At 38.8% G+C, this 27,866-nt stretch overlaps 1 protein-coding gene across 2 annotated transcripts in view; it reads left to right on the top strand.

Annotated features, from left to right (window-relative positions):
• CDH8 (cadherin 8) overlaps window positions 1-27,866 on the top strand; it is a 150,110-nt gene that overhangs the window by 67,198 nt on the left and 55,046 nt on the right. Inside the window, exons 4-7 of one of the 2 annotated variants that reach the window (XM_088062164.1) lie at window positions 4,886-5,005; window positions 16,769-16,936; window positions 20,729-20,916; window positions 23,601-23,854. In XM_088062164.1, the coding sequence (XP_087918290.1) occupies window positions 4,886-5,005; window positions 16,769-16,936; window positions 20,729-20,916; window positions 23,601-23,854 (730 nt within the window). Of the gene's footprint in view, window positions 1-4,885; window positions 5,006-9,448; window positions 9,576-16,768; window positions 16,937-20,728; window positions 20,917-23,600; window positions 23,855-27,866 lie in introns of those variants that run through there. The other variant, XM_088062166.1, reaches the window with a different exon arrangement.

Here is a 27,866-nt window from a genome sequence, read left to right as displayed (position 1 = left end):
GGCCAGGCTTTGTCATGCAAATGCTCTGCTAATGCCCCATCAGGTTGGTAATCAGATCTTCAGAATGAAATTATGAGTTCAGCCTGTGAAGATTTGGGAAGATTAGGAGAGGAAGAGTGAGTGAGACCAAAAAGGGCATCAGAAAAGAAAAAAAAACCCCAAAAAACCAAAAATAATAATAAAAAGCAAATGCCCCAGAAGTCCCTGAGAAGATGAGAAAACATGGTCCCACCAGGTTTCATTATGGTCACCTTATTTATTTTTGCCAGCCATTACAAAATGGTTGTTCACTGAATATGGATTCATGTAAATTCTTGGCACCAACTATGCATTACCTCCTCTAGAACATTCAAATTTGATTTTTTGGAATTTTTTTCCCCCCCAATACTCACATTTCATTGCCACACCAAAAGAATTTGCTTTCTCCCTGTGGCGGCATATGCATTTTTCTTTCTGACTAATGTGCAGAATCTGTACCCTGACTTGCACATAAAAACACAGCCAAAACAACAGAAAAGCACTAGCTGAGCGCACACATCTTATTTTTCATGATGGTTTTTAATCTTACTTTGCCAGCAAACACAGGTTTTCTCACCTAGCCATATAAAAATAGTTCTGTTGTTAATTGTGTCTCTGATTGTTGGCCTGTTGTAAAGACAGAGTAAAACAATCTGACACTGACAGAGTAAAACAATCAGCAATGGCTAATGGTTAAAGCACATTAGAAGTGTTCATTAATTAAAATCTGTTGAATCTCTGTGCAGTCTATATTTATGGTGGTTAAATCCATATTTAAGGGTCATTAGCATTGCAAAATTTTACCTGAGGAAAAAACACACAAAGTTTTTCAACAGAGCATCTTAAAATTTGCTTCATGTCTCAAAAAGAAAAAAAAGGATTTGGTTTAAATAAGGCAACGTTAGGTACATAAAGAAAAAAGAAACTGTGATTATGTTGTTGGGCCAGATTATATAAAACAGCAATATTATTGTAATTAGGACAACAGTGACTCGGACTACAATAGTGGCTTGCTTATAAAAATGGCACCATTTCAAATTTATAGTCTCTGGCTAAATGAGTTTGTTGTAGCCTTGACAAAGAAACAAACACAAGCCAAATGCAGTCAAAATTAAACACAAACAGAAACCTTAGCAGTTGATTTGCTGAGCAGAACCCAGAATGTTGTTTTTCCAAGAGCATTTACTCAACAAATGCCTTTCCCTGCATTCTTACAGCCTTTTCAATGCAAACTTTTTATCTTTAAAACTTGAAGCTCATTGTGCTTGTAAAAAATACTTATGTGCATGTAGTTTATAACTCCATCAGTAATGGAGTAAAACCCTGCTTAAATATTGATAATCCAAAGCTTGGAGAGTTCTGGTGTGGAGGTTGGCTAAAAACAGCCATGGTGACTGTGAGTTCCTTTTTTCCTTACATTGTTTTTCACCATCAGGAATCAATCATTTCTCCAAATCTGTGGTCAGCTGTGGGCAGGGGATTGGCTGCTCCATGGGAGCTCTCAGCACATCGCAGGGGAACCAGGACATCACTGATTTAGCAGCATCACCTGCAGCTGCAGAGAGAGCAGGGTTTGCTCCTAAATATCCTGATTATTGCCAGTGTGAATAACATAATGTAGCGTGTTTCACACCTGCAGAAAATTTGACTCAAGGCATGAAGAAAAAAAAAAATTAAAAAAAACCCCATCAAATTAAAGGTGATAAAATTTAAACTATGCCAAAGCTTAACTAATTTCAGTAGTGGAAGCAATTTCTTTAATTTCTGTTTCATGATCACTCACATCTTCCCTAAACAATTTTCATCAGTAAGATTGTTGGGAGCAAATGGCTGGATTTGACAGGCCTCAGAAGGGTGTGTGATGGTTGGAAATGCAGTGCTGAGTGGCAGAGACTGGATGGGGAAAAAACTGATTTCTAGGAGGCAGGAGAGTATTTCAGGTGTCCATTCCCTTCATTAATTTTACTAGGTGAGATGATAATCACACTTCAAGTGACCTGTAAGGGAAAGAAGAAGAACATCATGCCTTTCCCCCTGCCTTATGTGTATTTTAACTGAAAATACTGACACACATATTACCCATGTATTTTTAATATATTTATATACTTCAGTTGAACTTGGGGTCTCAATAAGTGATGGAATCATTTTATATCACAAGAAGAAAATCTTGGTAGCTGAGCACCAGGATTGGAAGCAATGTTAGACACTGATTAACTCTTTTTATTAGGGTGTATTCAACTTTAGGTCTAATGAACACTTAGGATAAAGAATGTGCTTATCAAAGAATCAGCATATCCATTCAAGTCTGGGAATCTTGAAATAAATATCTATAGAAAGTCTTCAGGAATTCTCAAGTGAAGTAAGATAAGAATAGAAATTATATATCAAATCTTTCTAAACAAGCAATGTAATTATTTCTGAAGGCCTTTGAAATGAGAGCCAGCTAGGAAAATCAAACACAATCTCCAAGAAGTCAACAGTTTTATTTCTTTTATTTTCCTTTTTTATATAAAGTATATAATGGAAGAAAAATGAAGCCATCTAGATAAAATACTCAAGTAAAATTTCCACTTTGTGATGAGCCTTATCTTTTTCCAGCCCTGTCCCATTGTGTGATGTTCTTCACAAACCTCTTCTGATTTAGGAGATTACAAACCACAAGTTTTATGATAGCAGCCTCAGAAACAAGCACATCAGCTGCTCCTTCAGCCTGGATCCAGCTGAAGGAAGCTGTGAGCCTGCATTCATGGCTGGTGGTGCCCTGGGACAGGGTGATGGACATGGGGATGTGCTGGGATGTGCTGGGATGTTCAGGGATGTGCTGGGATGTGCTGGGATGTGCTGGGATGTGCTGAGATGTTCAGGGATGTGCTGGGATGTTCAGGGATGTGCTGGGATGTGCTGGGATGTGCTGGGATGTGCTGAGATGTTCAGGGATGTTCAGGGATGTGCTGGGATGTGCTGGGATGTTCAGGGATATGCTGGGATTTCCAGAGAGGGGAGGTACAGCTGGGCTGGGGAGGATGTCACCTGTAGGCTGAAGCTGCTGAACTTGCCATGGGGCTGGGCACCAGGTGTGTCACCTGTCCCCTTTATCATTTCCACTCAGAGCAGCCAGGAGTTGTCTGTCACTGTCTGGTTGTTGTCATGAGGCAGACAATACATTTCTGATGTTAATTCCTTACAAACTAAGCACCAAGTTGAGGATAAAGCCCATTTCTCAGGCCCCATGACAGGTTAGAAATGATTCTGTTAAAGGTTAGGTATGAGATCACCTTTCAACATCAAATGCAGTTAAGCTTCAAAACATGAACAGTTTGCATATTTATAAAACAGGCTCAGCAAGCATCTGTCAGAAAGAGATGTGACATAATATTCCTTTTCCACGGGATGTGCACCAGCTGCAGGACTCCTCTGGCCCCTGCTGAGCCCAGGAGAGATGCTGAGGGGACACTTCTCCTCTGCCTCCCTTTGCTGATATTCTCTCCTGTAAGAATGGGTAAATTTACACAAAAGATAAATGGCCAATACCAGCCAAAGCCATTTTTTTCTCCAGTGAGATGTATTTCTGCAACCCACATTCCCTTCACTGGGAATTATCCCATCAGTTCCACATAGCAAACCTACTTCAGTCTCTGCAGAGCTTGTACTCCCTAAGAGAGGTGTTCTCCACCCTCCCAAATCCTGCTCTCCCAAAACCTAGCCCCACATCTGCTGTTTGAAGTGGCCAGGTGGGAAAGAGTGAAATGGGTCACATGAAAATTATATCTAGATATCCAAACATTTCTCTAAATAATTTCCATGTGCTGTAACCCACAAAACTGCAGGGAGAGAGGAAAAGGGAGCACAGGGCAAGGACCAAGGCTGTGCCAAAGGGATCTCCTTCCCTTTGCTCTGCTGTCCTGAAGGGATCAGGATTCACAGCACACCAAGGCTGAGAAGGAACCAGAGGCTGTTTTTATTGACATATCCAGAACTGGGGGTTTTTGGTGGGTGCTGTAATTATTTTCCTTTCTGAACGTAATTCAGCCTTTAACCTTTCTCCTTCTCTTGCTTTCTCTCCCTCTGTAGATATTGTCTCTATTGTCAACCTAATTAATGCCATCATACTTTTATGTCAGCCAAAAAAACCTCTCTGCAGCAACCTTAATGCAAACAGCTGAATTTCATTCCATTTTGCTTCTTACAGAAATGGCAAGTGCTATGTTGTCTAAGAAATAAAAAGGGTAATTTCCTTATTTTTTTTTTTTTCTATTTATTTTCTGTCAGAGTATGGAATTTATAACTCTGGCTGAACAATGGCCCCCTGAGTGGCAGAGACTCATTTCAGAGACAATTGCTGTTGTCCCAACTCTGTCACTGTGGCCACATCAAATCATTATCATGGCTGCAAGCCAAGGGAAGAAAAAAGAACCCTTTTTATTATTGTTTTTCTATCTGGTCTCTGTAACTTGGCAAAGTTCTTTCAAATGTGAGTTTGCAAGTCTTTAATGCAACATATTATACTGTATTATTAACCTTGTGTTTTGTATCCCTTTGATATGTTTCCTTTGCAAATGCTGAAGTCTACACAGATGTATCAGGTAGCTTTAAATGCATTCTACAAAGAAACTTTAAATAATACAGATACTAAAAGGGCTTTTATTCTACCCAGAAATTCAGGCTGCTGGCACAAAGCAGCTTGAAGGAAAATGTTTTGTTTCTGTTCCACAAGTAATATTTTAACTTGTTACTGATATTTTTCCTTCTTTTGTTATTGTTATACAGCTCACAAGGAAATGAATTTTTGTTTCAAATTAGTTTTTGAATAAGATATGCAAATTCCTAGTGAGTGTAAACATTAATTGTGTGTATTCTTTCTATTTAGGCACCTTTGTTACTAAAGTAACAGCTACAGATGCAGATGATCCAGTGTATGGAAACAGTGCCAAGCTGGTTTATAGCATTCTGGAAGGACAGCCTTACTTTTCTATTGAGCCCCATACAGGTAGGTGACTCTGAATAGCAACCCCTGGCTCAGGAAATCAGCTCAGGCTGCTCCAGGGGAGGCTTAGATTGGGCATTGGGATGAATTTCTTCATGGAAAGGGTTGAAAGCAGGGGTGGGGTTGTAGCTGTGTGGGGCCATGGGCAGGGTGGGCTTGGCAGTGCTGGGGAATGCTTGGCCTCGATGTCTTACAGGCTTTTTCCAAGCTGGAGTAATTCTCTGGTTATGTTTATTTATATATGCAGAGGTGAGCATCCCCTGCCTCCATCACCCAGGTGTAACTCGGGTCTCACTCGTGTTCCTGAGTCTGATCCTGGGCAAAACCAGGAAAAATAGGGATTAATGGTAATGGGGGTGAGATGGCAATGTTGCAGAAGTTTCTGGAGCAGCTGAAGGCAGAGGAGGAGCTGTGTGACAGAACTGGTGAGGGACTGCAGGGCTTGGCCTGAGGGGTGTGAGGAGCACAATGTGTTGTTCAATATGAGTCTATAACATTCCCAGCTGAAGTACAGGTCAGCTTGGGAATTTCAGTGAATGTATTTTGTGTTTTCATTCAAAGTTCTTTTTCTTTCTTGATTGGTTGGATCAATGTGGGGAGAGAAAGAGCATCAATTGTGAGTGTTGGTGTGAAGTTTTATTAGCATGCATTTAGGGTGATTTTATTTCTCTGTGGTTTTTGTAGTCTTGAAAGTCATCTCCAAGAAGTGCCAATAAATCCATTCCCTCTTGTTTTCTGTACAGCGGTTGTCCATACAGAAAATTCATTTAGTTATGTCTAAAACACAAGTTTTAAGGTGATTTGATAATATTTCTAATATTATGATTATAATAATATGATAATATTCTGTCACTTGTTACTAGAAATCCTTTTTAATCGCTGTGAGTGAAGCAGCTGTGATCTCCTAAGGAGAACAAAACTAAAACTCCTTTTACAACTTACAAACAAATGCCTGAATTTATACAGCTGTAAAGCAGTAAAACAGTAGTAAAAATTCTTGCCCTTATGCAGAGTAACAAAACTATAAAATAAATGCTCAGAGAAATTATTAAAGGATGATTTTGGTAGATTAATTGAACTAAGTTTTCTCACCAACATTAAACACAGTACTCCTGTAATCTTTAAAAGCTGGAATTTCTTGAAATCTTTCTGATGAAATTGCATGGAAAATTATTTCCCGTTCCTAGAAATGCCCTAACTTGATGGGACTTTATGTAAATAGTCTGCATCAGTAAATATTAATGGATTAGCCCAAAGTGGGTTTTTCTGGTTGAAGAACAGCCATCCTAAATGTGAAAGGGATCTCTGGAATGTGATTCAGCCTTTTATTTTTACCCTGCATGTAAAACAGAGTTTTACAGAGAAAAATTCTAGCACAGTACAAAGGAAAAAAAGAGCAGTTTGTTCCAAAAATAAGTGTGTGAAGAGAGTGTTTATTACTGAAGGCCCTTAGCTCCTGTGGCTCATTTGTCACAATCAAGTGGAAATATAACTCTGAACAGACCTCTGGCCATCAAGTATCTAAATACACTGCTTGGTTTCTTTAATATTACAAATTATTGTATACAGTAGTGACTTGTGAGAGCTGTCTTAATTAGAGGGGAATTGACTGTAGGGTTTTTCTGAGTTTCTGCTAGGGGAAGTTAGTGCCTTAGCATGGGAGCACATCATCTTTCCTGAAGGAGCTAAGTGCATTCTCCACCTACACAGATTTTCTTTCACAGAAAAATGGCCTGAAAGAAATATTCCAAATGTTAAAAAAATACTTCATTTTACTTAGTTTTCTTGTTTGTATTGCATTAACCCCTAATGCTCAATCCAAGGAAATAACTATTCCTCACCTAGGAAAGTGATTCCTGTTATCATGAAAGCAGAGAGAGCTCCAAAGCTTCTTGGTGAACCTGAAAATCAGGGTTTTTCTCCTGTTTCACTGGCCTTAATTCCTCCCTCCTCCCTTCATTTCCAGCTACAAATATTCCCTTGCAGAGCAGTTCAGTTACCATGAAAATGACATGTTAGTGTCTAAGGGGAATTTATTGACAAAGAATTCAACTGTGGCCACAGCCCCTAAGTGGCTTCATCTTATGGAGCTGCTTCTGAGTGAATAAATGATTTCAGATCCCCCATTTTTCTAGATCTGTGGAGGACATCAATTATGTTCTTTTCACTACAAGTGGCTGAGTTTCTGTGCTGAGGCTGTTCCCTGTTTCTTTGCCACCTCTGTGTAGTGCCCTTTGTCTGTAGTGGAATCACCATCCTGCTCTCACCAAACTGCACACATTTGTTTGTTTAGGGTATATAAAATAGAAATATACATAACATTTTAATCATTAACCAAACCAGATGCAGGTAGTTATGTAGAAACTGCAGCCACATATACAGGGTGAAAAAGATTCTTATAAACCAAAATGTCCAAAGCAAACACGAAGCGTGCAGATGTTGGTTTCTTCATATTTGTCCAACCTTTGTAATGTGAACCATCACAATTCTCAGTAACTAAGCCAGGAAAACACATTATCTTGTAGTCCTCAGGACCCTCAGGGGAGGTTTTCATGTGGGAAGGTGTTTGGATACTGTTGTGACAGTGTACAAATTAAAACAGAGCAGGTATAGTAGTGTTTCACTCCAAACAAAGCAAACCTGAAGATGATCCTCCAAATGTGATAAATATTTTTGGGTTTGAGGGTTGTTTGGGATATTTTGGGGGTGTGAGAGGGAATGTGGATGTGTATAGCTGCATTTTCTCTGGGGTTACATTTCATTAACGCCCTGATAAGTTGAAAGCTTTTTCAGTTAATTAGAAACAGAATTGTTTCTGATCACAGGTATTGTGTCTTCCCCTAAGTGGAATCAGCATTTTAAGAAATGAGCTGTGTGAGAGTGATCCACTTCAGAATGTAAATATTTTCTGTCGTTCATAGGAGTGTATCAGGTGTTATCAAAAGGAATAACTCTTGAGAGCTGATCTATTTACTGTTTTTCTAGATGACTGGCCTTTTATTATCTTTCTTAGAAACCAAGAATAAATGAAGATCTGTGCAGCTGCCAACACCAGGGCAGTACTGTCTGTAATTTTTTTAATCTCGTGGCTCAGAGTAAGGATTGTCTCACCTTCCTGCTTGGTTTTAATGTCATGTGGAGAGGGATCCATGAGGAATTACCCAACCCATGCCTCCTGATTCCTCTGCCTCTGTCATCCTCAGAACAAAAAGAGACAGCAAAGGGGTAGGACGTGGCTTTGTGCTAAGGAAGGGTTGTCACACCTGAGGGGAAATGTGAGGGAAGCAGTTGCTTATTCTCTGGTTTGGAGGAGCAGGATGTGGCCCTTGTGTGAATCACTCTCAGCTGGAACTCACATTACTCTGCATCCTCACTGAAACAATTCTATAATGCTGGGCACAGAGAAACAAGTGTTGGTGAGTGACCCATAAAACAATAATTTTCCATTACCTGAGATGAAAAATGCATATATTGCTGCAGTTCTAGTCTGCAAGTTCTTCTGTAAGAGTTATGGACACATAAAAGGAGGTAATTCGGAAGTTATTTTACACTCAGTGCTCTGAATGTGGCTTAGGGTAAATGCTTGTTTTGATGGCTTGTTCTGCATATTTTTCACTTTTTGTAGGTGAATTTTCTTATGACCACTGGTTTGTTGAATAGAGGGTGGATATAATTCATACATGACAAAGATACAGTTTCAGATTTTTCTATGAGAGACAAAACTTACAATGTGATGGCATCAAATTAGTAACAGAACTCATGGTGGGCTGAAATATATTCCTTATATCATTATGGTTCCATCTCAGTAACTGATGCCAGGCTCCCTGCCTAGTGTGTTTTATTTATAAAGGTACACAAGTTGTATGGATTCTCTCATAATCCAAATGATGACAATCCAAAAGCTGGGAAAGGGGGTTCCTTAAGACTGCTAAAAGTAGCTGGAGTACACTTCTCACTTTTAAGCTTTTTCAAGGATATTAAATCATGACTGTCAGCTTTAAAGTAAGATTATCATAATGAAAAGTAATATGAAGTGACACTGTGTTCTACAATACAGGGATGGCAGAGGAAATACATTTTCAGCTGTGTCTGACTTATTTACATTTCACATGAACTTAAATAATGTCACTCCTACACATACCTGAAATATAGTTACATGAATAAGGCAAATTATAGCAAAGCCCTACTGCACTGGGAAGCACATGGGATTAGTGGAGCACCAGCCCTTAGTCTGGCTGAAAAAGAACAGCTTCTAAGCACTGCTGTCTTGGATGTGGGCATTTGGTACCAAGCCAAGACTCAAGGAGGTACAGCTGAGATGGATGAAGGAGCCAGCAGACTCAGAAAACTGATGTCTCTCCTAATAGAATGTGGATATTTATTTGGAGAGTGAATAATTGTGGGGTTTTTTCCCTATACCTGCTTTAACTTTCAGTTGGAAGAGCACAGGTTTAAACAGCAGAGTTTTTAATTTAGTGTGCAGCCCTCTCTGGTCCACAGTGTTGAATCCCTGAAATCACAGCATAAATGAACAGGCCTAGGAGGAATGAAAACTTCACTCAACAGAAGCCAGGTTTGAATATTTTATTTTAATTTGCAGTCTTGCCTCCATTTAGACCTTATAAAAAGAGTCCAGCAGAATGAAAACAAGTAAGGGAGGAAAGGGTATAAACCAGCACCTTTTCAGTTACAGATACATTCGTGGTGTTCAGGCTATTTCTTCTATCTAGTTGTTCATTCCCAATGGTACAAGGTGCCCTCAGAATATTGTGTGTGGGGCTGATGAGAGCTGTCATCATAAAAAATCACTGCTGAGATACTGAGAAAGTTCAAAGCAGGGTAGCTAAGGTCAGGAGAATATTACTTATAATGAAAGATTGATTGAACTAAATTTGGATAAACTGGATCAGAGGTGATTAAAGAAGGATATGAAATCTCTGCACAAATATTTGAGAGGTGTTAATAAAAGAGAGACATGGGGACTGTTTTTGTAATTACTCATGATACAGTGACAAGGAAGCACTTTAAGTTGGAGAGAAATAGGAAACAGTTTTGGTACAGAAGGAATCTACTACTGTAAAGGGAAAGTAATGAGCTGCTAGGAACAGAACTCATTCGTGTTCAACAGAGCCTTCCTAAATAGTTCAGCTTCTAAATACTTTAGATCTAAACCCTCGTGGGATTAGTGTAGAGAAAGTACTTGTTCGACATGAGTCAGAGCGAGGATTGAGCTGCTGCTTTCCAGCTCATTTTATTGACTACTGCTGGAGCCATGGCTGTGCCAGTTACTGCAGCTTTAAAGTTAAGTAAACTCCTAACTGAAAGAATAAAAAGGAGCATGAACTGGGATAGGTGGGTGCTCTGCTTTAGCAAGTGGGGTGTAGAAACTCCTTTTCACAGAATTGCAGCGTCACAGAATCAGAGCGGTGTGGGTTGGATGGGACCTTAAAGCTCACATCCTTCCAGCCCTGCCATGGCAGGGACACCTTTCCCTGGAAGAGGGCAGGTGTGTGCAGCAGCCTCCAGGCCCATGGAGCCCAGGGAGCAGCATCCATTCCCAGGGCAGCCCTGAGGCTGCAGCGCACGCAGGGATTCCTGGAGCGCATCAGCGCTCGGGCACGAGGCTGGAAACAGAGTCTGTTCTCACACTGCTGGGAAGCTTTTCGTGTCTTTGTGTACTAAATAGTCTGTGCAAGGCGAGGACATGTGTCAAGGTGTTTGTACTGAGGTGTTTGGTGGCCCTGTGAGTTGTCTTGGTGACAGCCCATTAGGAGAGGGCTGGGCTGACACAGAGCCAGAGCTGAGCTGAGTCAGTCCCGCAGCTCCGGCTCGTTAGCTACAAGTATAAAGTGCAGATATTATGGATCAGGTATTTAGGCCTGGGCCCTTCAGTAGCACCAAGAGCTGTCCTTGCTGATTAATACAATAAGTATAAAATCACTGCAGAGACATTTGAAAACTGTTCTGCTGGTCTGCAGCTGGTAAAGCTGAGTGGCTTAAGATCGAGGCAGATTGGCATTTGGAAAGAAGCGATTTCTGCTTCTTGAGTTTATCAAATAATAGCAGGAACAAAAAAAGCTGATACCACACGTTTCAGAGCAATAGCTCTATCATTTTAGAAAGCTCATGAGGTAGTTTGAACTTGACTGTTCCTCATGCTGAGTAGGAAAACGGGCAACATATCTAAATAATGTGCTTCAAGGGCCTGAATTAGAGAGAGGAATTTGAACTACACAGCTGGAGCTGGAAAGCACCTGAAAAAGAATCCAAGGCTACTTTCTGTAAAGTGTCTGGTGTAATCACAGCTATTAGATTGCAACAAATGAAATCCTAAGGAAATGAGGTCGTAAATGCAGTACCAAATGTTTATTTACTGAATTTGTTCTCAGCTGGTGAGAGAGTGATCCTTTCACCATGCCACTGAAAGGGTCCCAGGGAAAAGGGAAGGGCTGGTAAGTAGAGCTTAAAGCTTTGAACCCATCCTCTAAAACCCAGAGACAAGTTCTTCTGAATTAAAAAGGCAACATTATAACATGTGTTATCCAGTCATGTTCTATAGGATATACTTCTAGCAGAATGCACATCGTGAGAGGCAGGTAATTTCACATGCAGTAAGAAACTTGCAGGGTCTATTTCAGAATGAAAACAAGAGCAGAAACTGCAAAAATTGTAGCAATATGGGCTGAAAAAGGAAATAAAATAAACCCTAGGTTAAAAAACCTGAATTAATAAAACCGTATTCAACCTTGAGCTCTTTGTTTAACAAAAAAGTGCCATCTTCCCATAGACTCTCTAAAAATAAGCATTAGAATAAAATAAGAACATTATTAGAGTCTCTACTAAAAATACAAAAATGTCACAGAAATATAAAATGTAATATAACATTTGATTCTTCAGCTAGTCATTATTTTTACTGTGTTTAATGTCTTTGTTTTGAAATAAATCTAGATCTGAATGTAGTTCATACAATTCCTGTAATTAATAACTTTTATAGAAAGTTAGGCAGCCTTGCTAGAGGTTGCAGATATGTTTCCTGTCTTGCTTAGAAATGAAACAAGAAATTAGAATATTTGATGATAATTCTTATTAAGGAGATTATAATAAAGGTAAATAAGATTAAAAATAGTGGATCAGTATTTCTGTATCGCGTCATCAAAGCACTACATTTTTTTAAACTTGGAGCAAAGGTGGTTGTGATCTACTCATTTTTTAAGAACTATGGCACAGATTTTCCACAGATCTCCAAGTAAAACCTTTTTATGGGCTGCTGGAACATCACTGAGGTCTCTGTGCTTCACGGGAATACAAAGAATGCCACTCATGGCTCTGAAGAAATTGCAAGATTGATTTTCAGAAGTTTGGGTCCTAAATGACAGTTACATTTAATAAGAATCTCCACCAAGATTCTAGCACAGAAGGAAGATCAAAGCAATTACTTAGCTCTTGCAAAATGAAGTAGGGAAAGTTCCAAAGTATCAAAGCATGCAAGTGGAAATAGCAGGAAGTCTTCACCAAATTGTGTGAGATGAATGGGATGCTTGAGCAAAGCTGTTGGGGGCCAGGTTCCAATTTTGCATAGTGCTTGCTTGGTTTTGTTCCATGTGCTCAATTATTATTATGTATAGTTTTATAGCATTATCATAAAGAGATCCTTAAAAAAATGGAGACTAAAGTGAAAGCCAGGTCCTTATTTCTGTTGCATTTTTTGCTTTTCTTTTCATGAGCTGCAGCCTCTTTCACTTTGCTTCCTTTCCCCTGGACTTTCTCCGAGCGAGACAGTGGTTATTCTTCCAAATAGGTTTTTGAATGTAGTCCCTAGGGGTGCATTTTAACTGATTCAAGTTGTGAGGCAGATTGTGCAAATTGCTCAGTGTGTGCAGCCAGGACCACTGCAAAAGTAAATCCCCTTCTGCAGCTGCTTTATTTGCTCTTGAGCAGTGGGACACCAATGGCTGTTCGGGAAAAGCAACTCAGGCAAAAAAAATATAGGTGCTTCAATATTTGGAGGTTTCATCCTTGGAAGGAATAGTTTGCTTCTTGACTTCTTTACCTTCTAAGCTGTTTCCTGATCTTTGCAGCCTGGGGGAGAGGATCTGTAGGGAAATTCTGGGGGGTGCATGTTCAGTGGTTGTACCACGTGTCTGTGAGTGTTTTCATAGCAGTAAGGTTTGGGAATTATTTCAGGCTACGAGGAGGCAAAGCCTTGACTTTGACATTATGGAGGGAATGAACCTTGAGTGAGAGTGCAGTGAGTGCCATTGGCCCCAAAAAGGATGAGATCTTCCAGTTCTTGGCAGAGGGTTGACTGATAAATTCTTAAAACCTTGTGGGAATGGGAACACTGCAAATTCTGTCGGTGTTTCCCTGATGTTCAACTGAAGTCTCTCTTGGGGCAGCTGAAACCCATTTTGGGGTTGTATTTTAGGCCCATTATTTCTTCTCTTATCCCCAGTGGAAAAGGAGAGTAGTTCCCAGTAATCTTTACATATTTGGCTGTAAAGGCTTTCCTTTTACTTCCCTGACTATATAAATCAATAATTTTCAACACTGGACACGCTGTGCCAGCTGCAGCCTTACCTGTGTGAATGCACTGGAAAGATTATTCCACACTTCTTCCACATAACATACTAACTAATATAGCAGGAAATGCTTGAGCACTTTTATCAGCAAATTGCTGTTGTCTCACATTCAGCTCATTTTGACTCCACATTCTCTTCTGTCTTGTGAGTCATCTGCTCTATTGTAATTGGGAAGTTAATTGTTTCCCTCACACAAAATGCTTTTTACTTGCCAAATTGAGTTGCATCCTGCTATTTTAGACTCTTCAAATTGTGAAAATTGTTTTGAACTCTAATCCTGTTCTTCCTGTACTTGCAATGGCTCCCAACTTTGTGTCATCTGAAAGGCTTGATAAGTTCTCCCTGCCTTCTGGCTTTCAGGAAATATTGAATGATTCTAGAAGCAGAACAAACCCCATGAACCACGTCATCCATCTCTCCACTTGACAGTATGCCATTGATAACTGTTCTGAATACAATCTTCCAACAAGCATCTACCTGCCTTACATTAGATTATGGTAATTCTCTCACTTTCAAACTACTCCTGTTTGGCACATCTCCTCCTCATCCATCACTGCATGCTGAAAGTGATTATGATTTTATTCTCCATTTGTTTCTGGGTTGAACAGAAGCAGAGCAGGTCGAATGCTCAGTGAGTTAATGTTCTGTGTGCTGGATGTGTGTGTTGGTATTTGGTGAGCCTGGATTGTGTTCTAAAAATAAACAGATGGTTTCAGTACTTCCTGCAAGCCCAGCCTGAGGACTGGTGAATAAAGCAAAAGAACAAATAAAGATCCTTGAGATTCTCTATGCAGAACTCTCTTGGCCTGTATTTGTCTTGATCATGATAAATAAGGATGGAGCTTTTTGGTGTTTATAGATTTGCCTCCTAAGAGATGCCAACACTTCTCTGTTGCTGACCCCAATTCTATGGATTCTGAATGTAGTGGCAAAAATCAGCCCATGTAATTTGGATAGATTTGGTTCTTAAAAACCTTCAGTTCCTCTTATAGTAATTTAAACAGTAAACTGCTTTTTAGCTTTTTATTGTGTTTGAAATTGAAACTTGACTTTGACTCAGCTTCTGGCAAGTGGTTTATGGTCTGTGACAGAGGGTATGTATAAAACTATTGAAACAACAGCTTGTGTTAGTACCTTTATACAGAAATAGAAACCAAACATTTTTTATGTCTTAAAAGCCAAAATTTTAATTTTTATTTTGGCACCTCTAAAGGTATTTAATCTGCTTGATATATTTCAAACCATAGGCAAGGGCTAAACTGTTCAATACATCAAGAGACAAATTAAAATACCTGTCTAGGAAAAACCATCAATTTAGTGAAAGAATTGACTTTTCTCAGTGGAAACTGCGGAATACAAAATATGGCATCTCATACAACTCATCTGTAGGCTAGAGTTAACTATGTTAATTAGGTTAAAAAACCCAAACAAACATAGAAACTCTGCATAAAAAAAATAATGGAGATAAAGTGTGGTATACTTAATACAAGCCCAATTGAAATACAAGTTCATTGATATTTGGATCTACTATATTAGGGGAAAAAAAAGAATGTGGGCCAAATTCTGATAGCCTAGCTTTGCATTAGAATGCTTTTTATGAGTCATTTCACTTATAACAATAGACTTATTTGCAGAGTACATCATTATTATTCATCAATAGTAACCCACTCAGTCCAAACCAGCCACAACTGTCAGGTACTTTCAGAATTAAGCATCATTTACTTTCCTTACCCAGGCTGCCATGGAGGAAATGACCCTACTCTTTCACTGTCTGTGTTTTGCACCTATCAAATCTGATAAATGGGGTTTATTGTTCCCCTGCTTTCACTCAGAAAACTTAAAACAAGCATTTTCTTCAGTGTGTGGCAGAATAATGTGAGTTGCCTCCTGAGGCACTTTCACCTGCTGGTCCATTGGCCTTGAGGCTCCATATCCCACTTACCATGGGCTTTTTATTCCCAGTGCTGAGAATTGGGAGCTTTCCTGTCCCTCTGGACATGTTCCTGTGTCACCTGCTCCAGCTGTCCCTTCCTTGGCACAGGGGCTGGACCTGCTCATCTCCAGAGGTCCCTTCCAGCCCCAGCCCTCCTGTGGCTCTGAGTTCTTTTAGGAACAAGAGATTTCTTTGCCTTGGCTGCTGCATAAGGCATAAGGCAGAGGTTTCATTTTCCTGCAGAACTGTACAATATGTGAGGCAACAACCAAAAATATTTTATGGGGAAAAAGTTGCAAGAATGTAGGTTACAAGCCAGCTCTCATGTTATATTTGGTGGTTTATGGAGGAAGTGTATTGCTTTATCATAAATGCCTTACACCCCCTTCCTCTTAGCATGGTCTTCAGCCATGAAAAGAAAGTCTGATCAGGTTTTGATTAGTGTTACATTGTTAAAGATAAATGGATATTTAATAAATATTAGCATTTTCTTTATAATTTGTAGATTTTGGAATTTACTAAAAGGCGTCTCTGTTAATGCAAAAAGAATATTTCTTTATTCTACATGAATAGGTAATCTCAGCATTTCAGCCAGAATGTCATTTCCAAAAAACTTGGTTAGTAGAACCTGTGCCAGACAAAAGAATAAGAGATAGATGAAGCCTCCACAGCTATTCCAACACCAAGAGAGAAAGCAAAACTAAAACAAAGATTTATTGAGTTGCTGTCAATGTCTACAAGGAAACATTATTTATTTTTTAATGGAATTAAAAAAAAAGGATAAAAAAAACCCTCCACCATATTTCAATTAAATATACACAAGAGCAGATTAAATATTGGGTTTGGGTTTAAATTATTTTAAACACTCTGAAGAGATGTGGTTAACAGTGTTCACAGAGTCAGCTTTCTATGTGTTCTGTTTGGGAATTCTGTGGGGAAAAGATGGATTTTTGTGGGAGGTAGGGCAGAAACCAAGAAGTTTGTCAGGAATAAAATGTAAAACAAATATGTATTACAGCTACAATTAATTCTTGGGTTTTGAACCACAGTTTCAGTGCACCTCTAATTAAATCAAGGTAGGTGACCTCTAATGTAATTTTTTCAAAATCTCAAATTATTCATCCTTTGTATTAAGAGGCAACCTAACCAGGCCTTTGACATTTTTATATACCAATATTTGCATATATCCATAAAAACATCTGCAAACTGAATTTGTGTCTGTACCTGACTGTTTTTCCCCCCCCGTTATTGTAGCTATAATTAAAACAGCTCTTCCCAACATGGACAGAGAAGCCAAAGAAGAATATTTTGTGGTCATCCAAGCAAAGGACATGGGAGGACATATGGGTGGACTCTCTGGAACTACAACAGTGACAATTACACTCAGTGATGTGAATGACAATCCTCCTAAGTTTGCACAGAGTAAGTGCCATTGTATGTATGTGTGCCCCTATATAAGAAGTTATTATTGTGTTGTTGTTTTGTTGGTTTTTTTTTTTAAATCAAGTATTATTTTTTTAACTGCATATTGCCTGGGTTCTTAATGTAATTTAAAAGATATAGTTGTTACTAGAGCAAGGTTAATAGTCCTCTGCCTGATTAAGAGCTTAGGAAAGAGGGAATTATGTCCACAGCAGTGTATGCAGATTTCTGCCTTCCTTGTTACCCCTCTTACATATACCCAGAAGAGCCTGGAGACTTCTGAAAACATATTTATTTCCTCTCAGTGCAGTTGTTTCTGTGTGCTTTGTTGCTTCCATCTCATGCAGACAAGTGACACCACTAGTAAAAGACACATATAACAGATAAAAGGAATAAAGCCTTGACTAATTAGGCAATACTGAAGAAAACAAAGAAGATAAGTCTGAATCTAGATAATTGTTGATCTTTAATTCAAAATCCATATTTTCAACTGTGGTTCCAATGGGTATCTTGCTGAGCTAGGTTAAAATGATTTGGCATCCTGCTGAGATTCTCTGCAAGCTTTGTAGTCTATTTCCAAGATGAAGTCAAAAAGAAAAAAAAGGGGAAGAAGAGCATAATGACTGGATTGATTTTATTTGGAACAGGTGCAACCTAATACACTATTAGAAACATATCATTTTACTCAGCTTGTTCTGGAAAATTAAAAGTTCAATTTTTTTTGGGCCTGCATCTAGATTTTCCATCATTTTTGTTGTCTTAGAAGCGTATTTTTCTAACAAGGTGCTCAGGGACACAGCATAAAGTTAATTTTTTTCCATGTATGGATGACTTGAAATCCACTTTTGCCCTCTTCTGAAGATACAAAGTAAAATGGGTTTATCCTGGTGTTCAGCATATGATAAATATGCTTCTGTAGCCTGTAGAAAATGTCCATAGAGATGGAGAGAGAGAGAGAAATCTAATACAAATAAGCAGAGGCAAAAGCTTATTTTCAAAACATATATTTTATTACCTCATCTTAGTGGTTTTTAACAGATAAGCACTCTGCACAATGAAAGGTTTTCTCTCATAAAGCAGGAAGTGCACGAATTTTTTCCTTTGTGTCCCGTTGCATTGCCTTTCCCCCGGTGTTAGTGTTTTCCAGCAATTTCCCTAACAGTGCAATGTCTGTGGATGAACTCTATCACCAGCATGCAGAGAGATGTCTCTTTTATACCTGCAGAGTCCTGTGGCTCCAGCTCAGGGAGCACAGCCCTGCCTCTGCCGGCTTACCTGGCTTTTAAATGGTACCAGGATGGCAAAAATGGGACCTGAAAATCAGTGGCACAAAGCTGGGGCAGCGCAGGAGCGCAGCGTGGGGACCTGAAACTGTCCTTTCCCACTGTCCTTTCCTTTTGGGCACAGTGATGCACTGACTGGGGGCATCAGCAGAACTGCATTGTCATCCCTGGAATTCATTTGCTCCTGGATGAGTTTTCCTGCAGCAATGAGGAAGGTGTTGCCTCTGAAGCTGTCGCAGCCCCTGCAGGATTCGAGCTTCCCTCTAGGAATAACCATTGACCATTATGCAAATTCTTCAGGAAAAAGCCCTGCATGTGCCCTCACTGGGTATTTTGTATTTATTGCTTTAATGATGAGCAGGAACATTAGAGCTGGGTTTATTTACAAATTCTGCCTTTTTAAAAGGCAGCATTGTGAGCTGGGTGCCCGGCACCACAGATTAGCCACGACTCTGCCCTTGGACAGGAGCTGAGCAGGTCTGACATTTTTTTTTTTACACTGTTGAAGCACAGTTTGCATTTGCCTGGAAAGGAAAATAAGGAAGGATCAAACTTACAATAAGCCTAGCTAGAATGAAATCGAAATTCATAAGATGTAATACATGCTGCTTGCACAATAAATGGTAATGAGCTCAGGAAACAGGGTGTTTTATCGGGTTATTGTTTCCAGGCAGGACAGAAATGTATATTTATGGTTTGATTTCAGAGTGTTAGCCTCCTGGGTTTTAGAAATGAAAAAGATGAACTTTCACTACTTCTGTGATCTCTCTGAAATAATTTTACAGGCATTTTATAAGTCACCAAAGTTTTTAACCTGGCAGTTTACCACAGAATTGTAATGAGAAGAACTGTGCACTGCTGTGGAAACCCAGGGCTTTCAAAAATGCCCAGTGTGGATATTTTGGTCAGCTCAGCACTACGACACAATTCATAATTCTGGAGAGGAATTTGTGTAAAAAGAGTCAGCTGGATCATAATTTTTATTTTTTTTCTTAATACTTTGTAAACTATTTTAATAAATCTGAGAGCTAAATTTCAGCTTAACAATGCAATCAGCTGTGCCTGGAGATTCAAACCACAAAGTGTGGACAGCAGTGTAAATGATGAACGCATAATTTAGTCTCCCAAGGCACTTCATTGCTTTGGCTGCTCATTGTTTCTGAGCCATTATGGATATTCTGAGGAATATTGATGATCTCCAAATTATCTCTAATAATTTAGCCTAGGAACATTAAAAACAAGTCACTTTGGGACCTCATTGTGTAGCTAATCCATGTATTTGTGAATTCCTCATAGTTTCCTTCCTAGTTTCAACTGTTGCTACTGCAATCAGCTACAACAGGTAGCTGACAAGCAACAGCTCCAGAACATTGTTTTTGGATTTTTTATTACCTTTATTTTATTTATTTATTTAACTCTTTTTAAATTTAATTTTATTTATTTAAATTATTATCTGCATTTAACAGATTGTCTTAGAACAGCAGGGAGGACACAGAAGAACAAAGCAAGAATCCTGTGTCAAAACTGTTTGAATGGTCTCTTCTATTATCCTTGAATTCATTTTGCCTATTTTAACTCTTGAGCAGCATTTAATTTTATTAAATTATGTATTAACTTTAACTTCAATAAGTGTCTGTTATAAAGAGGTAGAAATACAGGGACTCCAGAAAGATTTTTGGGTGCAAAATGTCTGTCTTCTGGTTCTTAGAGTACTGTTAGGAACAGGGAGATACAAAAGAAAATGGGTATTTTGGGTTTTACCTTAATAAAATTCCTGCCTAAAAAAAAAGTTTAAAGGTTTAAAAGGTTTGAAGCCTGTGTAACAAAAAATAAAATGCTGACAATTTGAACAGCGATTTCCAATGGATTTTAGTCTAACTCTACAACAAATAGTAAACACAGTAATGATTGCTATGAAAAGTTATTGTTTCTAGTAAAAAATAAATTTCTGGAGTTTCCTTGAATGTATTCTGATTAGTTTCTTACCACAAAAGAGAGGTGGAAGGGTTTAAACAAACAAAATCAAATTGCATTTTAAAAAGTATTAAATATTTGAAGTTATGTAGTAAATATTTGAAGTTATGTAGTAAATATTTGAAGTTATGTAAGTGTTTACACAATAGGTTTTTAACACATTAGACCAATTTTTTGTGGAGTAAACGCCAAAGTTTCTTGGTTCAGTTGTAACTCCTTGTCAATAAAATATCTGTATAAAAGGGTAAGTTCTGCAGTGTTGAAAGGAGCTCAATATTTGTGTTTGCCAAAACAAAACATCCCTGCAAGGAAGAAGCAGGAGACTGCTGGAAAGGAAAGGACACTCACCTACAGTACAGTGAATATTCTTGTGTGAGGACCACGCTCTGCTGCTTTCAGTCAATAACTTGTGTAAATGGGGGTTGGATCACTTGCACATCTCAAGAGTTGGCATTGGGGATGTGTAAACATTGAAGAGCACACAGGGGACACTGGGACCAGCTGTAATGTTTAGTCTTTTCCTCTTATTTGGAAGGTCTGTATCACTTCTCAGTAATGGAAGATGTTGCTCTTGGTGAACCAATAGGAAGGGTGAAAGCAAATGACCTGGATATTGGAGAAAATGCTAAATCATCCTATGATATTATTGAAGGAGATGGAATGGATGTATTTGAGATTACTACAGATGCCCAAACTCAGGACGGCATTATTAGAGTGAGAAAGGTAAATCATGTCTCTGTTAAAAACATAAATGTTTATTGTACATACAGCTACCCAGCCAGACTTTGCTCTGTGAGAAGATGCTGGATTTCCAGGGAATCATCTATGGATGAGGTGTCAAGCCAGTAGAGTGATGAAAAGGGATGTATTGGCCATGTTCCTCTGAATTTTCATTGAGGTGACAGCTGGGGAGACATCCATGGGTGCTGGAAATGTGTTAATCTTGTCCTGTCTCCTGTGTGGTCACATCATGCTGGTTTTGCTTCCTTGGTTCCAAAGAAGAGTAGATTACATTCCACTTCTGTGGTGTTTTAAACTTCTGTAAAATCTTGGCTGAGTATTCATCAAATAACTTCTCTCAGTTCTTTGATTTCCTGTGTAGCTGTTCAGAGAAAAATAAATCACAGTGCATTAATTAAATTACCTGATATGTGAGTGCTCAGTCTTCTGCCTTTTCTTATGTTGAACTGTCTTCTCTCAAAGAAAAGGGATTTCAGTGAATTTTATTAAGGAGATCAGTAATTTAATGTGAGAAGTGCCAAATTTGGGCCCTGAAGAAAACCCAGTTACGTTTCCTATGTTACCTTTTCTTGATGTGTGTACAAGGTGAGGTATTTGCATGTACACAACAAAACCACCCAATTATGTACAGAAGTTTGGGGAGAGGCAGCACAGAACAAAACTCCTCTAGTAAAGCCAGGGAAACATTAATTGCAGATTTAGCTGCCATTATTTTCTGGGGAAAGAGAAAAAGCTGTTCCTCATGCTGTGTTCTGAAAAAGGATATGAATATAATTTATAGCAGCAGCAGAGGGTTTTAACTGCTTAGCATGGATCACTCTAAATGAATCTTTTTTTATTAAAAAAACAAAACAAAACCAAACCCAAGCCATGATATTCCAGGGAGAAAAGGTGAATCCAATGAGCACAGGTAATTAATATTCCACTTGTACCTGTCATTAAAGAGGTCAGGCAGATTGCCTGTCAAAACTTTGTATTTTCTCTTTCTCAGTGAGTAGGTCAGCTCTGTAGCTTTATAATAAACTGATGTATATTTATCTAAATTTACATTTGTTTTTCTAAAGAGAAAATTATGATATACATCCCAGCTCTTCCTTACTGTTATTTATTGTATGTTGTGGCCTCTCCTGTAAGCTGAGGCAATTAGCCTTTTGCCCCAGTTCCCTTGGCTTTATTTTATAACTGAATCTCAACCGTAATTTTGTTTCATATTTTCATTTTGACAGCAATAATAATTTTGGTTCTACTCCAGTAGATGATGTATGGAGGGTACTGCTCACCAACAGATTTTCTTCAGCATAAAATCATGGGCTTTAGACAATGCTGAGTAAATTTTCAATATGATATTCTGATTAGGCATGACTAAATGTATTGGGGTGCTGTCATTTCTGTAAAGCAAATGAAAAGCAGTTGAAAAAGTGCTACAGGAGCCATGATTGGCAAATTGTGAATATGCTGATTTATAAATCCCCATGCATAATTTCAAAAGCTTACTAATTTAAGAGCTGCAAAAGAAGTAAGATTTTCTTGTGTTTACTAGAATTTGTGAGAAAGAGCAAATCCCATTAGAGCTTGATTCATACCTGAAAAAAATCAACAGAATTTGAAAATACACATATTGAAGGCTTTGACAGACTTCCTGAAGATTCCTGTTTGTGCTCTTGCTGGTATTTGCATTGCAGATTCAGAGTGTCTATGTCCTCTTCTTTTTATCCCTGAGACATTATAATGCAAATCTTAATATCATTCCAATGCTTGGCAATTTGCATCTTTGAAATTTGAATCATTGTGAGACACAAGAGAATTATATAGTGAATATACTGATGTGCTTCAAGACACAAACTTGAATCTCCCATAATGAAAAAGTCTAACACTCAAAAGTGTCACAGATTTGGGGTTTATTTGGTATTTCAGTCCCTTAAATCCACTGAGTTTTCATCTTTTATGAGTTAATATGGAACTGTAAAATAGTAAAAACAGTGGTGACATGGCAGGTGTATTGATAGAATAAAGTAATTTGTTTTATGATTCTGTCTGTGGGAAAAAAAAAAAAAGAAAAAAAGAGAACAGATGCAGAAGTAGAAATTGCTACAGTTTTAAGAAATTCCTGAGAGATATCTACCTCATTTACTCCTATAAACTGAAATACAGAGGTACTTGTAGTGCAAGAATATTGAAGTACTTATATGATTAGCTCTACATTTTACCTCTCCTGTCCTGCAAATAATAATTTCTAGTTCTTTGCATTTCTCACATTGTTCTGGAAGTAATAAAATATTTATTCTTTGTGGAGCCAGTTTAATTTTTTTTTCTTATCTCCAGCCAGTAAAGCACTGATGAAGTGCATTATTGGTATGCAACTCATGTCATCCCCAACAAATTTGTAATATTTGTCTGATATGTAATTGTAATGGTAAAATTCATGAGAGAGAATATTTCAGCAAATTTCTTGTAAAAAACAAGAAAACAGTGCTGTTTTCTCTGAGTCTGGTAAATAAACAGCTACCAATATGTGCCTAGAAAATCTGGAGGTTGGGTTTCTGGGAGAGGCAAATGACTGCATTTTGTGTGCTTAAAAATGCACATAACTCCCATCCATCAGCATTGCTATCACTTATTCTCTGTGGCCATTAGTAAAAGCCATTTCTCTTTGTCCTTCTCAACAGCCACTGGACTTTGAGACCAAAAAGTCCTACACTCTGAAGGTGGAGGCAGCCAACATTCACATCGACCCTCGCTTCCTCAGCGGGGGCCCCTTCAAGGACACAGCAACCGTGAAGATCGTGGTGGAGGATGCTGATGAGCCACCAGTCTTCTCCTCGCCCACCTACCTTCTGGAAGTACATGAAAATGCTGCTCTCAACTCTGTGCTGGGGCAGGTGACAGCCCATGACCCTGATGTGTCTTCCAGCCCTATAAGGTAGGGCTGCTTGAATGTGTTTTTTGGGAACACTGCTGGCAGATCCCAAGTGTATTTCCCCTCTCATTGTGTGACTGTTTTCATGCTGTTCTGCTTCTGTGAAAGTGCCTGGACAGCATTTGTTTTATGATGTTAGATTTATCAGTTCAGATCATTTTCAAAGTCCCCAAAATACTCTTTGCCATAGTAGTCTTATGAAACAGAGGAATGCAATGAAAATAAGAAATGTGAGTGGTTCTTATGAGAAATGAGATTGGATGGGCTTGAATCATCAGAGTGTATCTCTGCAGTGAATTTAAATAATCCAGTAGTGTCTGCACTAACAACACTGAGTTTGTGCCATGCAGTTGTAAGGTTGTCAAAACATATTTTGTATTCCTTTGTCTAAAGCCATTTGTGGTGTACAGATGCAAAGTCAGAGATGATTATACCCATATGACTTTTGCATCATCAGTTTATAATATTTTCCCTTTTTGATCTGATTTGAACAAAATCTTTTATTCCAGTTTGATCAGATCAGTGGGTTTTATCTAATTTGACGAGCGCACATGTTCCACTCCCCCTTGGTGGTGATTGCATGGCGTGGTGAGTGTTCCAAAGCACATTCTGCTCTGTGTAGAACTGCCTGCTAAAAGCATTAGGAAAACCAACACCAAAATGTGAAATTCATAGCAAAAGTATACGTGGGGAGACTCTATTTGCTAGTAATCATCACTGTGCATTGCTGCCTCGGGGACTTTAAGCCAGACAAGTAGTCTGCAGCATCAGGAGGATGATGTTAGCTGTTACAATCCATCATTTTCTATCACTATCATTTTCTAATCATTGTCATTTCCATCGGGTTTCTTGCAGAGCTGGACTTGAAACCATTACATAGAGGCCCTACATGATGCATGTCATAGTATAGATATCTTCAGAATTAGAAATTCAGAATTGCCAGCATGTCTGGATGCTTTAGAACTTGTGTGTGAAAATGTTGGAGAGTATGTTTGAGTTTTACACAACTTCCTTCCGAGGGGCAGCTCCTCTCTCTGCCCTGAGGCAGGGACAGCACCCAGGGAGTGGCTGGAGCTGGGCAGGCTCAAGCTGGAGATCAGGAAAGGTTCTGCTTCCCCCAGAGGTGCTGGCACTGCCCAGGCTCCCCAGGGATGGGCAGGAGGCTGCCAGAGCTCCAGGAGCCTTTGGGCAGCGCTCCAGGGATGCCCAGGGGGATTGCTGGGGGGTCTGCAGGGACAGGAGTCAGACTCAATAATGCTGGTGGGTCCCTTCCCACTCAGGATATCCTCTATGATTCTCTTTTCTAAATCAGACTTTCAAAAGTAGATAAACACAGCATCAGCTACCATACATTTCTAAACAAAAATACCACAGAATGGCAGGGTTTGATCTGTCACAGCTGAAGGAGTGTCTCCATCCCTATTTTTTTGCTGCTGCCCACTGGTGTCTGTGAAAAAGGCACTGCTGGTACAAAAAGGATCCTCTGAAAGGTGTGTGAGACCAGCCATGGTGACAGCAACTTGGCTCTCTTCCCTGTATTCCAGCTCCATAGCAATTTCCCTTTCAACTGAACCTCAGCTCCTTCCCTCTGCCCTGCTCTGCTTTGCTCTTGGCTTGGTCCTGGCTCCTCTGCCTCTTCCCCATCCCCTCTGCTCCTCATCCCAGCCTGGCTTCCCCCTGCTTCACTTTTACCTTGGCTGTTTTCCCACTCTTGTTCTGCCCTGGAATTCTTTTCTTACCTGCCTCAAACTCTTAATAATTTAGACCATTTACAAACCTACCTCTGTTCTAAAAGTTAGCCTCTTTATTCTGTCCAAGCCCAATAAATGGATCTGAGTAAAAGATTTACCTAATTTCCACTTTTTCACTATTTTTGAAATCAAGAAACCTTCAAACTTTTAAAACCAAAAATACTTTGTGTTTCTAAACTGAATTAGAATGCTCATCAGGTCATGTAAAAACACTTAGCATACATGAAACTGAACTGGCCAAAATTCATTACATTTAAACAAAAAGGTAATTTATGAGTATGATTTCTATATTTTCTTTAAATAATAGATACAGTACTTCATAAGATTTAATATTTTCTAAAATATTAGCTTAATAGCTAATTAAAGAATGTACAGAGCTCAATTTTATGTGCAACTTTTTTGCTCTTGTTTGCTTACCTGATTAATTTGGATTCATGTGGGAGAGCTCTAGAAAGCTCAAATTATTATTTTTTTAAATTTTTTTGCATAAAAAAATATTATAAGGACAGAAAAAAATTCAAGTTAGTAATTCTACAATTAAAAGAGGAAAAATACTAGTTGGAGTAGGGAGCAGGAATACAATTCCTTTCTTTCCAGTTTGGAATAAAATAGGAACCTAGCAGGTTCTAACAGAAATATATTCAAACACTGGTTTTATTGATTAGAATTATATTTCAGGTGTTTCTTCTGTTATTGTATGATGTATATAAGGCAGGTTTTATGTATATTTTCTATGATACCGTTTCATAAATATTAAACTTTAGTTAAAATTCAGAAAAATGATAACAAGCTGCTCTAAAAGTGATGGACTGTTTTAATGTTAGTGTGGCCTTTTTTAAATGCCTTTTCTTTTCCTCCAAAACAGAATTTTAGCAGCCAACAATGAATTGAATTTCAAGGAAATTACATTTTTTCAATAGATATCTGTCCTATCAATATTTTGCTTAGACAGAGCTACTGTGTACATTTGTTATAAAAACCCAGGCAGCACAAACAAAACATGAATCACCTTCTGTGCTCCCAATACTGTCTGCTTTGCATTAGTCTGACACACAAAGGCTCCACACGTTCAGAGGATTGCAGTGCCACAAATGAAATCAAACTTGGATATCTCTGCACATGGGAAGAGTTTGATAATTGAGTCAAAGGATAAAATGTTAAAGAATTTAGAAAAATTATTATAAAACATAGCTTGGAAAGAAGCCTGTGGTCTTAGTGGAAGGTGACCCTTCCCAAGGCAGAGGTTGGAATGAAATGATCTTTAGGATCCTTTCCAACCCAGACTATTCAATGATTTTCTTTGAACTTTTTTTTTTTAAGGGAAAAAAAAAAAATGTTCATCCTCATTTCTACCCAATTCACCAGTAGTTTGGTTTTAATGCTTGCTTAGAAAAGATGAAGCATTGTGTGAACTTTCTCTCGTTTGATCTAAAGGCACAGAGCCTCTCACAGGTTTACAAGCAGGAATGGAATAGATGGATTAGATAAAGAACAGATGGAATAGATAAATTTTGGGACTGTCCTGAATTCTCAGGCAGAGCCAGGAGTTGAAATTCGATGATTCTTGTGGGTCAGAATATTCTGTGATTCTATGATATTTTTTCTAATCCATCAGTTTTAAATTAAGCAGCAGAATCTCTTTTTGATCCTTAGCTGCCATTGTGCAGTGCATGCTGCTTAAGGGCCTCCTATTTTCGAGGCTGATGGTGAAAATTCTTTCCAGAGTTGGGTACTAATTGCAAAGATGGTCTGTGGTTTGTTGTGTTCCAGCCCAGTAATTCTGGGACGGCGTGTCAGGCCACATCTGGATGCATGCCTCTCCTTTGGGAAAGGGGCCCAGTGAGTCCAGCTCAGCTGTGAGGCTTTGCTGTGGCTGGTGTGGGCAGGGTGGCACATCCTGGGAACAGCTCCAGCCTGGGAACATCATCCCCTGTTGGCACAGGCTGTGGGCTCCAGCAGTGCTCACTCCCTGTGTTAGTGTTCAGGAACACAGAATCATGGAATGATTATATGAAGGTGCTTTATTGAAGAGCTCAGGGTGTCAGGGGTACACATACCCAAATCTGACCCAACTTGGTTTGAGTTCAACATGTTTTTATACTCTATCATTATATAACTTTCATATTAATTATTAAACTTACATTGTTCTATTGTATGCATTGATTTACCCAGGCATGGATTTCTCGTGATCCCCCCAAACCCCTAACACAGTTTCTCATGACTCTTTAAACAATAATTATATCTAATCACATCTAACAATTATA

The sequence above is a fragment of the Pseudopodoces humilis genome, chromosome 14, assembly GCF_049639895.1.
Source record: "Pseudopodoces humilis isolate 2021_Gansu_Grassland_sample_001 chromosome 14, ASM4963989v1, whole genome shotgun sequence".
Lineage (NCBI taxonomy): Eukaryota > Metazoa > Chordata > Aves > Passeriformes > Paridae > Pseudopodoces > Pseudopodoces humilis.
This window is presented reverse-complemented; position numbering and strand designations above follow the sequence as displayed.